The sequence below is a fragment of the Geotrypetes seraphini genome, chromosome 4 (assembly GCF_902459505.1).
Source record: "Geotrypetes seraphini chromosome 4, aGeoSer1.1, whole genome shotgun sequence".
Classification (NCBI taxonomy): domain Eukaryota; kingdom Metazoa; phylum Chordata; class Amphibia; order Gymnophiona; family Dermophiidae; genus Geotrypetes; species Geotrypetes seraphini.
The window spans coordinates 52,932,885-52,950,210 of NC_047087.1; the positions used below are offsets into that span (position 1 = coordinate 52,932,885).

The following is a 17,326-nucleotide window of genomic DNA, read 5'->3' on the forward strand; positions in this document are numbered from 1 at the left end:
TTCCTGTAAGCTCTGCCTTATCCGCACAAGCCACGAACACTTATGATTTTAAAGTGTTTGGGGCTTGTGCAGATGAGGACGGAGCTTGCAGGAATGGGGAAGAGACAGGAAAATAACTCACTGGAATGGGAAAATGGGCAAAAATTTGTCCCCGTGTCAAATCTCTACTGATAATCACAACATTCTGCTCCCCCTGCTCAAAGCTTTTGGCATCTCAGAGCAAGTTTTAACAATTGATTTGTTCTTTTCTAATACACAAGTGTCATCAAATGCCTCTGTTTCTTCATGGTACTCTCTGGTTGTTGGGATCTCTCAGGATTCTTCTTTATCCACCGCTTGTAAAGTTTCTATTTGAAGCCATTGGCTGGGATTTTGCATTCATCAGGAATGAAGGGACAGAGTCTCGGCAGTGGAAGAGAAGGGTGCAGATAAGAGAGGCTTGTCCGATGAACGGATATCAAGGGCGGGCCCACAAGGGGAAATGGATTTATGCCAATGACATTCATCTTCTTTTTGTAGATGTGGACACATCCCTCTCCTAATATGTCATTCCCCTACCCCACCCCACTTTCAGAAATTCTTGTTCCTATCTGTAATCCTTCTCTCTGCTATCCCATTCGCTCTAAACAACACGTTTGATAAGCAGGGTAAATCTTTAAACTTGGAAACCTAGACTGGATGATATTCAACTTAAGAAGAACCGTTGCTAAGCCCTAATTGCTTCTAATTATATTAATCTGAATGTCCGCAAGATAGAATTGTTGTGGATTAGTAGGTTGCCGCCCTATCCCCTCGGAGGCAAGACGTGGGAATCAGACTATGGGGTCCTTTTTCTAAGGTGTGCTAACAGATTTAGCATGCGCTAAGGCCCTGGATTGTCGGTGACTGCCTTAAAAGTGGCCACCGGTCATGTGTTAATCACACAACAGCGCCAGATACAGAGATCAGCTTTACTGGATGTATGGCCCATAAATTCATTTAAATAAATAAATAAATAAATAGGTGCTTGGATATGCTAATGTGACCCAAGCAAAACGATGTATGAGAATACGCTTTGACTTGAACTGCTACTGGACTTGCATATAATGAAATCCCACAAGGGGAGAGCTGTATCGTGTTTCACGGTGTATTAGATATGGTTGGGGAGAAGCTATTCTTTACTCCTGTCTACAACATGTATGACCCAGCAATGGAAGCTCTGCGTAAGCTGCTAGTTAATGAACCAAGCTTAAATTCTAACCGAAGGAAAGTATTTAACAAAAACGCAAAAAAGATTATCTTTATCTAAACCAGTGGTTCCTAAACCTGTCCTGAAGGACCCCCAGGCCAGTCGGGTTTTCAAGATAGCCCTAATGAATATGCATGGAGCAGATCTGCATTCCTTGCATCTCCATTATATGCAAATCTCTGACATGCATATTCATTAGGGCTATTTTGAAAACCCGACTGGCCTGGGGGTCCTCCAGGACAGGTTTGGGAACCACTGATCTAAACCAACCAAATGTAAAAAGATTTCTATGTTTTATAAAAGTAGGACTATGGGCAATCATGACAGATGAAGAAAGCCAGCCCTGTAGACACATCAGGGGGACAGAGTTGTGCTAATGCAATGAATGGGCTCATCTTTGAAATAGGCAGCGGTGGTTGGAGAAAGGAACAAAAACACACAGGATACCTAAGCACACAATTTGTGGCTTCCGGAAGGTTAATTTATCTTTAAATCTGAATTCACGTTAGGATCTGTGTCTGCAGAGACTGGCTAGACTTCTACAGGCCAGTAGACATGAAGTCCATTTGTTTCTATATATGCTTCTGATGCACAGAAAGTCCCAGACTTAAGTTCTTAAATCATAAGAACATAATAGAAGCCTTACTGGGTCAAACCAATGGTCCATCAAGCCCAGTAGCCCATTCTCACGGTGGCCAATCCAGGTCACTAGTACCTGGCAAAAACCCAAAGAGTAGCAACATTCCATGCTACCGATCCAGGGCAAGCAGAGGCTTCCCCCATGTCTTAATAACAGACTATGGACTTTTCCTCCAGGAATCTGTCCAAACCTCTCTTAAAACCAGCTACGCTAACCGCTTTTACCACAACCTCTGGCAACGCGTTCCAGAATTTAACTATTCTCTGAAGGAAAAAAATATTTCCTCGTATTGGTTTTAAAAGTATTTCCCTGCAGTTTCATAGAATGTTCCCTATTTTTGACAGAGTGAAAAATCGATCCACTTGTGCCTGTTCTACTGTACTCAGGATTTTGTAGACTTCAATTGTATCTCCCCTCAGCCATCTCTTTTCCAAGCTGAAGAGCCCTAACCTTTTTAGTCTTTCATCATACGAGAGGAGTTCCATCCCCTTTATCATCTTGGTTGCTCTTCATTGAACCCTTTCTAGTTCAAATATCTGCAATGCCAGTGTAAAATGAGGACAACAGAATATTATACATTAACAAATACGTGACTTCTGAAATACGGCAAAGGAGGGGGAGCATGGACGAGAACTCCTACATTTAAACATATTATTCTTTTAACAAGTGCAAAACGTCAAGAGCTGTCTTCAAAAATCCTTTTTTTCTTAAATCTTGATGTGTTAAAGGTTTTCATTTCAAAAATAAAATCAGATGCCTGCCCCGTGCTCTCTCTTTTTTATTGAAGCTCTACATCACGCCTTTCTGAAGCTAATGCAAACAGGAAGAACATAAAGCAGGGAATGAAAGTCCTGCACATTGGGACTCTGGGACTGGCATCAGTTACCCAATATAGTCCTGCCCTACACAATTACACTACTAGGTATTAAAGTTTTTTTATTATTATTATTTCCTGGAATGCAGTTTCTTAGTATTTTATTTTCACCCAGTGCTGTTTTTTCCTTCTATTACCTTGGCCAGATGAATTTACCAACAAAACCAAAAGACCAACCATGACATCTACTAAAAAGGGATAGGAAGGCTATGAAATAATTCTCTAATTCAACTGCTTTCTCTGGTGTGGATGTCACTGTATATATGGACTCACAGTGGACAGTTCAGGCCTTGAATAGAAGCAAGAGTAAGTCACCACAAACACATAAAACGTCATCACATAAAACATTTAGAAATTGGGCCCTGAATAATAGCCTAGGAAAGCCAGGGGCTAAAAACACAACCAAAGCAGCGTATGAAGAAAAGGCACTGCTGGCATGGTAAAATGAGTCTTACTACTGGCCTGCTGTTCTAGATCGTGATCTGTGGTGCTCGGGAGGGAGGAATAGAGAATTCACCATGCTGTCAAGCCTCTCTTCAGTAGTGAATCCGTCATCAGACACCATTTAGGGTATATACAATTTTTTTTTTCTAACACCTTTTTGGGGATTTTAATGACGCTTTAAGCCACTTATCTATTTACTATTTTTTATCCTTAAAAGCTGGTCTTTATATATTTGTTTCTATATGTTTTATGACTGACCTATAGTATAAGTTGTCATATAAAACATGAACAGTGCTGCTTAGGTTCAGATAGGTTGTGTCATGAAAAATGGAAGAAAAAGCCTCAGACTGAAGCCCTCCCACCTCCACAATGGTGGCTTAAAGGTGGTTGGGCAGTAACCTCACTGGCAAAAAACCTCCATTGTACTCCCAAAGTATAAAAACCTTAAGCAGGGCTGTCTGTACTAAATGATAGAAGAAAAGACTTTCAACTTATCTTCTGTTGATCGGTACACTGACGGTAGCCAACGTTTCAAATATGGAAATGCGTTCTGGCGTCCCGGGTAAAGTTTGATCGGATTCGTTACATCCTGAAGCAGCTGACTCGTGAAACGCTGGCTACCGTCGGTGTACCGATCAACAGAAGATAAGTTGAAAGTCTTTTCTTCTATCATTTAGTACAGACAGCCCTGCTTAAGGTTTTTATACTTTGGGAGTACAATGGAGGTTTTTTTGCCAGTGAGGTTACCGCCCAACCACCTTTAAGCCACCATTGTGGAGGTGGGAGGGCTTCAGTCTGAGGCTTTTTCCTTCATTTTTCATGACACAACCTATCTGAACCTAAGCAGCACTGTTCATGTTTTATATGACAAATTTTCGTTCCAGACACATACAGGCCTTCTGTACTCCAGCCAGAGTTTTACAGTGGTGGCAGCAATATTGTCTAACATAAAAATCACAAGATTAAATTGGTTAAGGACAGCCCTAAGGCCTATCCTCAGAGCCAGAGGTAAGCAATTCCGGTCCTCGAGAGCCACAGGCAGGTCAGGTGTTCAGGATATCCACAATAAGTATGCATGAGATAGATTTGCATCTCAAGGAGAAAGTGCATGCAAATCTATCTCATACATGTTCATTGTGGATATCCTGAAAACCTTACCTGCCTGTGGCTCTCGAGGACTGGAATTTCCTACCCCTGCTTAGAGCAAAACACAGCATCTTATGTACAATGCAAATCACCATATCTAAGAAAACAGGGGCAACTCTGGCTTCAATGAGGCCTGTAGGTTGGCTAGTCACTAAAGGTGGAAATCAATAAGTCAGGAAAGTACCTGCTGCCTGTGTGACACACAGTAGATGCATTCACACTGCAGGCATTGCGTTTTCCTGAAGTGTGCATTCATACAGATGGATAGACACAGCAAAGCTTAGGAAGCATTTGCTTCATTATGCAACAGCTTTGCCTCCTGCAACTTTGTTATAGCAACTATCAAAGTTGACAGAGACAGAGAACAATTCCATATTCAAATATAAAAACAGGAACTAAGGCCCAGATTCACTAAAGATAGCGACTCAGTTGCTTTTGGCTGATTCTCTGGCCGATTTTTAAACAGAATTGATTCACTATCAAGTTTGCATGCAAATGATTTCAAGTTTCAAGTTTATTAAAATTTTTGATAAAACGCAAGACTTCTAAGCGTTTTACAGTATGTATTAAAAAGGGGGAGACAATAAACAAGTAAATACCCACTAAACAATACTTGACCAACATAAAACAATAGGGAAGTTGGCAGAACTACAAAATTAAAAGTAAAGAATACATAAAAGGTTAACCACAATAGGATTATTGAACAACTCTGGCTGTACAAGTCTGTTTAACAGTCATATGCATCTTGAAAGAGGTAACACTTTAGATTTCCCTTAAATTTATCTAAATTTTTTTATGCCCTGATATAAAGTGGGAAAGAGTTCCATATCGTAGGGACCGTAATACCGAATGAGGTGGCCCGACGTGTGCTAATGACTTTCAAGGATGGTGTGTGAAGAAGATGCTGAGAGGAGGTTCTTAGGACTCTTGTAGGTTTGTGCGGAATAAGAAGTTTGTGAATAAAGGCCGGTTATTTAGTGTTTTGAGACTTGAAAGAGGGGATAGCTATTTTATATACGATACGGTGTGGAATTGGTAGCCAGTGAGCACGGAGGTGCAAATCATTTGCTTGCAAACTCACCGACTCAATTGCTCAAACCTCCTGTCGCTGCTGTGAGGGTGTCTCCTTCTTTTTTAATGGGCCAGATGTTCTGTGCAATTTAAACGCGCACCATCTGTCCCATTAAAAAAGCTTTCCCCCCACACTAGCACCCCCGATCCACCATCCCCCTCCCCGAACCCCAAAAAATGATAGGAGGGATGCCCACTCCCTCCTGCCACCCGACATTCCCCCCATAGCGCGGAAAAATATGGCAGGAGGGATGCCCACTCCCTCCTGCCATTGGTGCCATCGGCCCCTTTTCCTCCCCCCCCCAGCGCCAAAATGGCAGGAGGGATTCCCACTACCTCCTGCCACCGTAATACCCACTCCCCTCATACCTTTGCCATTGGGAGCAGGAGGAACCACAAACACCTTTAAAATAGCATTATTAACATTCCAAAATATTAACAACTAAAGCCCCATCATTCCTAGAAAGGTACCATATTTTTCGTTCCATAAGATGCACTTTTCCACCCTCAAGAAAGGGGATGGAAAAGTGGGTGCATCTTATGGAGCGAATACACCTCACCCCCGCCCCCGGTACCTTTTTAAACTGGTGGTGGTCCAGTGCGGTCTCCTGCTGGACAGTGGTCCAGTGCTGGTCCAGTGCTGGTCTCTGCTGCCTTTTGTTGCAGAGCGGTGCACAACACAGAAGCGCGACCTTTACGCTTCCTGCCTGGTCCCGCACCGCTCCTTGATTAGCTGAGGTCAGTTCAGCCAATCATGGAGCGGCATGGGACCAGGCAAGAAGCGCAAAGGTCGCACTCCTGCATTGTGCACCACTCTGCTGGACCACTGCCAGTTTAAAAAGGTACTGGGATGTGAGATGGGGTTAAGTAGAGGGGTGGAAATAGGGTCAGAGGGGCATGTAGTAGGCTTGGCTGAGAACAGATGTTGTGTGGTTTCTTCCTCTGTGATTTCAGAGAAGGAAGAAAAGTCGGCGGGAGTTGGAGGATCAAGAGGGTGGGACCGGGCAAGGGCGGGTGAGTCAGGAAGGGGAGGATGTGCAGATTCCTCATGAGTTGATTGGGCACAGGAGGAAGGGATGGAGGGAGCTGGAAGGTCAGGAGAATGAATGGGGAAAAGGGGAGAAGGATGTGACTGCGGCAAATTTTAGGGGAATCTTGTGAACCTTGTCATGGAAGTATTCAGCAATTGTCTGGGGAGAGAGAAGAGGAGGGGGTACTTTGAGAATGAAGTTGAGCGAGGCCAAGAGACAGATGAAGGTTGAAAGAATGGGAGTTAGTTAACTGGATGTAGTAGTCTTGCTTGACCAGCATAAGAGCAGATTTAAAGGAGGTCAGAATAAATTTAAAGTGAAGGAAGTCAGCATGTGCGCAAGATTTAAGCCAAAAGCGCTCGACAGTGCGGGTACAGGAACATAAGTAGCAGATACTGGGATTGAGCCAAGGCTGACAGAGAGGGGAGAAGGGGGAGCAAAGGCGGCCAGTGCAAATGAGAGAATAGAGTTATACAATGAGACAGCCTCGTGGACAGACTTGGATAACATAGTGGAGGCAAGGAAAGGTGAAATAGTGGTAGAGAGTGTGGAAGGATCAAAGGCTTGAATATTTCGAAACCTGTTGGTGATGACTAGGCATGGTTGAGGGGGGTGAGCAATTGTGAAGGTTATCAGATGATGATCAGAGATGGGGAAGTGAGATGGAGAAGTTGGAGAGGGAGCAGTTAGAGAAGAAAAGATCAAGGAGGTGGCCATGCTAGTGAGTAGGGATAGTGGAACATAAGGTTAAGGAAAAAACGGCAAATAAGGTTAAGACAAGAAACTTAGAGGCATAAGTGTCAGAGGGATCATCAGCATGAATTTTAAAATCCCTGAGAAAGAGGGAAGGAGAAGACGAACCAAGGAAAACGGAAAGCCAAGAGAGTCAAACTTGGTGAGAAATGAGGAAGAGAAATTGTCAGGGGGACAAAAAATGACCGCTATCTGGAGAGGTAGAGGAGTAAATAGGCAGACGAAGCGAACTTCATGTGTAATAAAAAGTGGCGCAATTAAGGTGGGAGAAGAGGTTGAAATTTGCAAAAAGGAGAGAGAAGCAGCCTGACACCTCCACACCTCGACCAGTAGGGCGAAGTGTATGGGAGAAGTGGTAGCCCCCATGGGAGAGGTGAGCAACTGCAGTGGATCCTCAGGGCGAATCCACATCTTAGAACAAGTAGGTGGAGGGAATGGGAGATAAAGAGGTCACGGGTGTAGGGCAATTTGTTGGAGGCAGAGTGAACATTCCACATGCACATGAGAAAGGGAGAGGACAGAAGTGGAGGAATAAGAATACAGTTGGAATGGTTACACATGGGGGGAAGCAGATGGTGTGAAGAGGCAGGGTTGGGATTGACAGTAGGAGCATGTGTTGAAGCAAAAGGGAATAGTAGCGGCAATGATGAAGACGGGAGGTGCTCAAAGAGAAAGGAGATGGATGAATGGAAGAGAAAATGTTTGAGCTTGAGAGCGGAGAATAAGGTAGATGACAAGATGGCTGGTGAAGGAATAGGACAGGGAGACAGATAATGAAGACATCTAGGGTGAGGTGGAAGGGGACAGGGGGATAAGATTGGGAAGAGTGAGTACAAGAAACAGAAAGTGAATTGGAGTCATAAGGAGAAGAATAGAGAAAGGAAACAGAAACATGCAAAAAGTGTGGACATGAGAGTAGGGAGGCGCCCTCAGGAGGCGCACAAAGGAGTGCACTGAGGGGTTTAACAGGGCAGGAGATTCTAGCCGACTAAACCCTTTTGAATATCAATCCCAGTATGTTTTAGGTTGTACATTTCTAAGGACAAAAATGAATGGAAAAGTAGAGCGCAGGAGAAAAAAAATAGCAGTAGGTCATCCTTTGTGCTGCTACTCCACAATGCTGGTTAACAAGGATAGGTACATAGAAATAACAGGCGACCATGTAAACTACTTCAAACACTGTAGGTTGCCAAAACAATGTTTCATGTTTATAAAACATAAGTACTTTAAATACCAATTGTTTAAGTAGTAGAAATGCAGATGGATGGGCAAAGACCCAGAGGAAGGCCTTAAAAGATACAGATTCACACTGGAGGGAAAAGAACTGTGCCTGACCAGAAAGCATAGAAAAAGGTGATCAGGACACTTGTGTAGGAAGAGACGATGATCAACTGTTAAGTACTTTTGGACATACAGTAATGATTTTTTTTTTTTAAAAACCCATTTAAGTTAATTTACCAATTCTTTTGTTATGACTTTCAAAACAGGTGGCGTCTTCAATTACACATCTCAAGGTTGGCTATTGACTGCAATTTAAAAGGTACTGTAGTCAAACACTGAAGTAGCATGTTCAAATGAACCAGGGTTTAGGCCAGATATTCACTGCTCTGCTATGGTCAGTAGGGAAATGGTCAATTTCACAATTTTTATGAGCTTTGTGGTATCCATTGTGTTCCCAAGAGCCACCTCTCTCATGGAAACATTGAGTTTAGTTTACTATATAGGTTCTAAAAAAAATGAAAAATACTTGTGTGTGCCTATTTCCACTGTGCTTTAAGAGGACTACAAATCAGTTTTTATGTAATTAGGCTGCAATGAACGTGCACCAGTGTCCACTGCAGGACGCGTCAAAGCTACTACACTGTCAAAAATCACAGCCCTTTCCTCTGTGCCCACAAGGAGAAGAAATGGCTCCCGGGAGGATTTAAGAGTATATTAGTCTTTGTAGGTAATACAGTTTATTGACCATATGGAACAGATATAAAAATTGCATTGCAGTAGGTAATTTTGGATTTGATATTAAAAAAAAAAAAAAAAAAAAAGTGATACACACACAATTCCTAAAGCAAATCGTGGTAGCTTTCTGGCCATCTAAGTGATGGAAAATAAACTAAAAATATTACCGGACTGACTCAGTGATGAGTCCCAGGTCAAGGTGAATTCTGAAGACTCGCCTTCTTCAACTGAAAAAGAGAAGAAAAATCATATTTAGTCTTGGATATTTTTTGAAGCACTGAAAAGCCCATACCAGAGGTTATAAAAGAATGTCTACTGGTAAATAAGCCAATAATTGATTTTACACTTAAAGGGGCCTCATTTTATAGCAGGAGGACTCCAAAAATATGCCAATTTGTAAAGGCATAATAGGCAACTAGTGGCTCCTTTTACTAAGCTGTGCTAGCGGTTTTAGCGCAAGCTACAATGCCGCGCGTGCTAGATGCTAACGCCTCCATAGAGCTGGCGTTAGTTTTTCCACGTAGCGCAGGGCTTAGCGCGCGCTAAAAACGCTACCGCAGCTTAGTAAAAGGAGCCCTAGGTCTTTATAAAATAAACACGCAGAACCAGCCAGACAGTGTGCAAATGCCAACATAGATTTACACTTGCTCCAAAACTGGCATAAATGTTTACTTTCTGCTTATAATTATGATGTAACTGCATATGTTGTAAAATACGCAACTTTATCTCCACTTTGCTCAAACTACATCCCTGGGATCACAGACATACAGTTCGCTCCAAAATAGATGCACTTTTTCTGTGTACGCAGTTTGGCAGTTTTACGAAAACTCTTTCCTGAATGGCTTTACATGTGGAAAAGTCTACAAAATTACCCCATATTCATAAATAAAAAGACAAAAAAGTTGAAATAGATGGTCTAGCAGTTAAAAGCACAGTTTGTGAAGCAGAAGACCTGGGTTCAAATTCAGTTTTAGCTACTTACACTCATGTCCCACTTAGGGGCGGATTCAAGAAAGAGTGCCAAAAATTTAGGTGCAAAAACTATGGGCATGAAGGCCCAGATTCTGTAAAAGACACCAAGTCAGGCACCTAGGTTGGTGCGCCAAGCTGTTCTAGGTGCCTAACTTAAGTTTAGCCCTCCTTTTACAAAACTATAGTGTGGATTTTAGCGCCAGCCTCAGTGAAACCAGCTCTGACGCTTTTAGGAATTCTATAAGCATCAGAGCTGATACCACAAAGGCCATCACTAAAAACATGCTACAGTTTTGTAAAAGGGGGTTAATCGGCACCAATAACAAGCTTATTTGGCTTAAATTGAAATGAATTCCTTTCTAAGCACCTAACTCAGGGGGCACCTACTTATTTTAGCTAGGCACCTACTAGAAAGTGGGCATGGTTAAGGGCAGATCAGGGGTGTGTTTTGCGTGTAGGCGCTGGCATTTAAGAAAACCCTGGCATATTTTGGAAGCTTGGCAGCGTGACTTGGGCAGGGACTTGGGGGGCAATTTTTTGCTAAAGATATTGAAACGTACTGCTGGTCTGGTCTATAGTGCTGAATTGCGCGAATGTCACTATCGCACAGTCCTGCAGGCATATGTTTCCCAAAGTCAGGCTTATTATATGGGCTGTATTGGCACTCAACTCTGTGTCCGTTGCTCTGTAGAGGTTAACTCTTATTTCCATGGTATCTGGAGTTGTGAGGGGATTCAAGCATTTTGGAAGGCGCTGGCTTCTTTCTTACAGGACCTGGTGCAGGTTCCTGTGCCTGCCTCAGTGCTTTCTATGTTATTTGCCCAGTTTTCCTTACTCTCTTCAGAAAAACTATTTCTTAGTAAATGTTTTCTCTTGGGGATGAAATGTATCTTATGTTGTTGGCTCTCTTCTGAACCCTCCTCCTTTTGGCATTGGAGGAATCGACTTCATGAACTTATGGGCTGGGAGGCCCGTTTGGCCTGTTTTTCTCGTCGCCAGAGCAGAGACTTTGTCAACACTTGGACTACATACTTGAACATTTTGTCCCCTGCGAGTCGTAGCCTTATCCTGAATAGACTCCAAATATAATTGTGCTTACCTGTTTGACATCGGTCTTTCCCTGTTTATGTGTGGTAACGTCTCTCTTGGTGGGGGTGGGAGGGGAGGGGGGTGAGGGAGTTCTTTCTGTGGGGTTGGGGTGTTGATCCCGATCGTGGAGGACATAAGAGTCCAGTCCTCCGCGGTTGTTGGTTGATATTGTAAACCATGTTTTATGCTATTGTTGTCACTGCTTAATAAAAAGATTTAAATATAAGAAAACCCTGGCATAAATGGAGGACGCTTAAGTCCAATTTAGGCACCACTAGCCACGATTCTATAAACGGTACTTAGCTCACAATTGACAAGCATTATGCGCCACGTTTTAGGCACCATTTATAAAATCGGTGTCTAAGTGCCTATTCTGTAACTGCAATTGCTGCCAAAATTCTCCTTACAGAATACAGCATATGTCAGCATGCTTTTGCCTAACTTTAAACACGTTTCATTTGCTTCCTCAGGGTCAAGGCTTCAGCACAACAAACTTTCATCCTCATTGGTACAACTGCTGCCTCTGCGCCCCGAGGCAGTGCGATCAAATCCCAGTGCTGCTCCTTGTGACCCTGGGAAAGTCACCTAATCCTCCAGTGCCCACTGCTTTGAATGTCAGCTTTGAAATGCCAAAGCCACAAAAAGGCGGTAGACCCCATTCCCTTCCCCCACTCTATTCAGGAGAGGACAAAAGTTTGTTGTGTTGTGGCAATGTGTCACCTCGACCCTGATGAAGCAAATGAAACATGAATTCATGTCGGGAGGGGTGCCGCTGAGATAAAGTAACTACAGAAAAGTTATTCATTTTGAAGTTAGAGATTTTTCATCATATATATATATATATATATATATATATGCAAAAATAGAAAAATAAAATCAGGATGCAGATCTGAACCAGCTGAGCTGAACCATTTAGAGGTATTCACTCTAACAGCCATCTGAAGATCCTGTAAACCGCAATAGTTCATGAGCTTCTAATAACTTTAGACACAAGCACTTTCACCATTGTCAAAGGCTGGTATAAATGGCAGCTATATCTGTAAGTGATAGTATTCCATAACTTACATGTGTAACAGCAAGACACGTCCCTGATCCGCCCACGTGCACACCCCATTTGTAGTTCTGCACTATAGAACCTAACCGCAGATAACATAAGAAGATAAGAAGTGCCTCTGCTGGGTCAGACCAGAGGTCCATCGTGCCCAGTAGTCCGCTCGCGCGGTGGCCCATCAGGTCCAGGACCTGTGTAGTAGTCCTCTATCTGTACCCCTCTATCCCCTTTTCCTTCAGAAAATTGTCCAATCCCTTCTTGAACCCTAGTAACGTACTCTGTCCTATCACACGCATTCCAGGTGTCCACCACCCGTTGGGTGAAGAAAAACTTCTTGCATTGGTTTTGAATCTGTCTCCTTTCAACTTTTCCGAATGCCCTCTCGTTCTTGTAGTTTTTGAAAGTTTGAAGAACCTGTCCCTCTCTACTTTCCCTCCCAATACAATGGCAGGATAACTTCTTTCGTTCTGCTTGTAATACACTTCTTGATTATACCTAGCATTCTATTCGCTCTCTTAGCAGCCGCTGCGCACTGTGCCGACGGCTTCATTGTCTTATCCACTATTACCCCCAAGTCCCTTTCCTGGGTACTTTCACTCAATAATATCCCTCCCGTCGTATAGCTGTGCCTCGGGTTTTTGCTTCCTACATGCAATACTTTACATTTCTCTACATTAAACTTCATCTGCTATCTCGTCGCCCACTCCCCTAGCTTGTTCAGGTCCCTTTGTAGTTGTAGATATGCCCGTAATTACAAATTAGTGTCAATTAATGTAACTTATGGACTATTGGTACTTCAGGCCAATTGATGCCTAATTTAACAATTATGTGTAAAACTTTATAGAATCTAGGATTGAATTCATAAGCTCTCTTAGGAAAGGACTCTTTGTTTTTTTAAGGACACTGTTATAAACTACACTCTTTCTAAAAGTCAAAATGTAAGTAGTAGTAAAGAGAAGTTCCACTAGATTAAGAGGCTAGTGGAGTAAGCAGCTGAAAATTTGTCTGCTGTGGGGAGAAATAAAGTTGTTTAAATTTTCCAGTTTACTATAATTATTAATTTGGCCAATATACATACTTTTGAAAGAAAACATGAGGTTCATCTTAGGCTAAAATAATGATGTCAAGTACTGCTAGCTTGAATAGATATTAAAGACGACAATCATTTTCTTTTGTTAAAGTTGAAATACATTAGACAACATACTTAACTGGATATTGTATGTGACTGATTAGTTAACCTATGTACCTAACACTTAGGCCAGAAAAAGGCTCAGCTTGTGTTGTGGATTAGGGTTAAGGCTAGGGCTAGGAGTTTTGGGAGGCTGGATCAAGAGAATAGGCTCTAGACCAGGGGTCCTTGGGACACACCTAGTCAGTCAAATTTTCAGGATACCCACAATGACTAAGCTTGAGAAAGATTTGCATACAATGGATGTAATGGGAACCAAGACTGGTTGGAATAAGGTTCTACGAGAGTATATAGTTTTGGAAGTGTATCTGGGGAAAAGTGGATTGGGGAAAGAATAAGCGTAGGGAACGTAAACTTTGTTTTGGTTACTCTGAATGCATTTGAGCCCTAATTTACACTGAGTTGATTAATGAGCCCTTAACTAGCAATAATTGGGTGCTAACCAATTATTGCACTTAATTGGCATCTGATTGTGCTCTATTCTATAAGGCACGGCACTTAAATCCCATGGGACATATATGAAATTAAGAAATTGAGAAATTTTGAAATTGAGAAAACTATAAATGTAAAGTACTTTGCGCACCCACTGGCAAGTCTTCTTGCGATATTCTGGCTGGGTTAATCCAGTCCCTGATATTATCAAGTCTTCCGAATCCATATTCAGGCTCCCTTGTAGAGACAGAGCATGAATCTCCAGTCCTCGTTATGATCTCTCTAGCCTCTGAGGGAGGTTGCATTGCGACTCCCGGAAGCTCCTTCACCCACGGGGAACTGGTAGTTTGCGGATGCGAGGGTGGTGCTCTCATGTCAGGATTGAGAGTTGTTTCCAAACCCTGGGAGATCTGCTGCATCTCATTTCTCTGCAGTCTCCAGTGGGGAAGTTGCCAACGATACCGGTATACCCTGCATGCGCCGCATGAGTTCCTCGATGTTCCTGAAGACGGCGGTCCTAAAGCGTCGCGAGGCAGTGGCGGCACTTCTCCCCCTCCTCTTCGGCATTATTCAAATGAAAATGTCAAGTAAGAACAATGAAAAGCTGATTTTCAGAGCAAACTCACATGAGCATGTAACTCAGCAAACCTATCCAGTGGCCATCTTGGATCTGAATCCCTGTTTATTTGGATTTATTTACCACCATTTTAAGGAAATTCACTCAAGGTAATATACAGCAAGAATAAGCCAAAGAGAGGCAGTAAAGATATTCAAGCAACACATTATGGCATAGTATGCTGACACAATACACATTAAAACATCTTAATGACAGCATAGTGTATTAGCGGAGGTGGAACATATAGACAGATAAGATACAGTAACTGGAATTAAATAGAATTAAGGATGACTAACAGATAATAATTGCCCATCTAAAAAAAACAGACAGGAAAACTAGAAAAGGTGAAGAAAAAAGCAACAGAATGAAAAGGGCATAGAAGGGATCTGCTATGAAGAACAACTCAACGGGTTAAAGATCTTAAGGTTGAAAAAGAAATGTCTAATGTTTATATAATCATGAGTAGTGTGGAACAAATTGATAGCATCTGCTATTTAGGGCTCCTTTTACAAAACCGCACTAGTGGTTTTAGCGCACGCCCCGGATTAGCGTGCGCTAGCCAAAAATCTACCGCCTGCTCAAAAGGAGGCGGTAGCGGCTAGCGCGCACGTTATTCCGCGCATTAAGGCCCTAGCGCAGCTTTGTGAAAGGAGCCCTTAATCTTTCAAATAGTACTTGGAATAAGGGGCACAGTTATGATCTTAAAGTTCTGTGTCAGGTCCTAAGTTACAGAACGCCCTTTCTCTGAAGATCAGGCAGAAAGAAGCTAAAAACATTCCTCTTTCCTGAACTTTAGGTTTATATCTTAACAGAGAGTAACTAAGCTGACAGTAGTTAAGCAGAGACTTGAGTTATGAACGTGTTAATTGTAGATCACTTTGAATTTACTTTCCAGTCATTATAAGCAGTATATAAACTTTCAATAAAGATAAAGTTATATTGACCTGGGGAAGCTGACTGATAGATTTTATTGAGAGAGTGTAGAAATTAGGGAGTCCTTTTACAAAGGCGCAGTAGCAGTTTAACGCACATAATACCGCGCGTTGAACCGCCTGCCGCGCTAATACCTAACGCCTTCATTGACAAGGCATTAGGATTTTAGGCTGCCACGGGGGTTAGTGCGTGATGAAATGTCCGATGCGCTAACCCCTGTAGCGCGCCTTGATAAAAGGAGCCCTAGGTGTTAGTTAAGATTATTATTATTATTTTTTTTGTTGTTGTTAAATGTTCTCTCCCTTGTATGGTAGAACAGTCTATAAAAACTTGTAAATAAATATATTTATAAACTGATTTTATTTTTTACTCCAACACAGAAATAACCTGTGGACTCTGTTGCCAGAAGACGTATAGCTGAGTTTAAGAATGGTTTAGACAAGTTTCTAGAGGACAGGTCTGTAAACATTTATTAGAGAAGCCGAATTAGTGGTTTTCTGTTTTCTACCTCCTGAGAGTGAGAAATATGGAATGGATCTCCCTATTGTGATATAGCAGTTACTTCAAGAGATCCAAATTAGTCACAGTCAAATACAGTGCTGGGCTGGATAGACTACTGGTCTGACCCAGCATGGTACCTATGTCCTTAGTAGAACAGAAATATACATCTGTGGAAATTAGTCACAAAGACATCTAAACAAATTTTTATCAGCATAAAGATTTTTTTCAGACACTGCCTAGATGAAACATAATAATCAGAGCCTAAACCATTTCATCTTGGTGCACAAATAAGCCAATCGATGAAGTGCTTTGCACACACTTCAGCTTCACATTAGCCCAGCTGTGACAACATTTGGGAGGAAAATATAGAGGGATAAATAAAAAAAAATGTGCCAGAAGTTTAGGCATGAAAAATATGGGCACTTTTGAGTTGCGCATGCATTTTGGGCATGTAACCAATTTGCACACACAACCTAACTGAATAACGAGCCATTAGAACTGATAATTGGCTTCTTAACAAGTAATTAGTGTTGGTTTCAATTTAAAATGATACACATAAATTTAGGTGCAAGATCTGTACCTAAAAACTTAACGCACAACACCTACAAGGGAACGTGGAAATGGGAGGGTCAGAGGCAAATCAGGGGCATCTCTCAGTTACATGTGTAATTACAGAATAAAGGGCATCTGCGCCTAACTAAAAGTGTGAGGTTTTGCCCCATTTTTTCATTGGTACAAATGGCCGTGCCTAAAGTTAAGTGCATAACTACACCAATTAGCACCAATTAACACCACTAAAGGGCTATTATTGGTACCTAAGGCCAATTAATGCCTACTTTTAACAATTTGGGGCACTAAACACAATCGGTAAGACTGTGTGGATCGTAATGGGACGATTTTTTGGCCTATTCCAAAACAATGATCAAGGCTCAAACATGTTTGCATGCAAAGGATTTGTGCGGAAGTTCGCTATAATCTCCATTCGATCCGTCCAATCAATCGCTGTTAAAGCAACTCCCACACATGCGCAGAATAGTCCAGTTGATACAGCGACAACGTACGCACGCAACAGATTTGCTACATCAGACTCCTCCATGGCAGCTGGTCCTCCCTCCTTCTATCGCCGTCATTGCTTCCTCTTCCTCCCAGGGAAAGGGTAGCCTGCATAAATCAGAGCTTACAACTGACGTCCATGTTGGCCATTGGAGCACAAGCACACAGGTCCCGTGAAGCATAAGCAAACAAATGCTGGTATTTCATGTGCTTTTAAATAGTACAGCAAGGGCAATCCCTTGATGCTTTGCATAGAGGTAGCAGCAGACTACGCAAATGAGGGGCATAAATGAGGGTGGTGCTGTATAAAGTTCAGGCCCAGCTTGTACATATTTTAATCATGAGGA

At 42.3% G+C, this 17,326-nt stretch overlaps 1 protein-coding gene across 7 annotated transcripts in view; it reads right to left on the reverse strand.

Moving 5' to 3' along the window:
- ZNF423 (zinc finger protein 423) overlaps positions 1-17,326 on the reverse strand; it is a 715,192-nt gene that overhangs the window by 582,240 nt on the left and 115,626 nt on the right. For 6 of the 7 annotated variants that reach the window (XM_033941103.1, XM_033941102.1, XM_033941101.1 and 3 more), the window contains exon 2: positions 9,311-9,370. The exons of the other annotated variant lie outside the window; for it this stretch is intronic. In XM_033941103.1, coding sequence (XP_033796994.1) covers positions 9,311-9,370 — 60 coding nt within the window. The remainder of the gene's footprint in view (positions 1-9,310; positions 9,371-17,326) is intronic. 7 annotated transcript variants of the gene reach the window in all.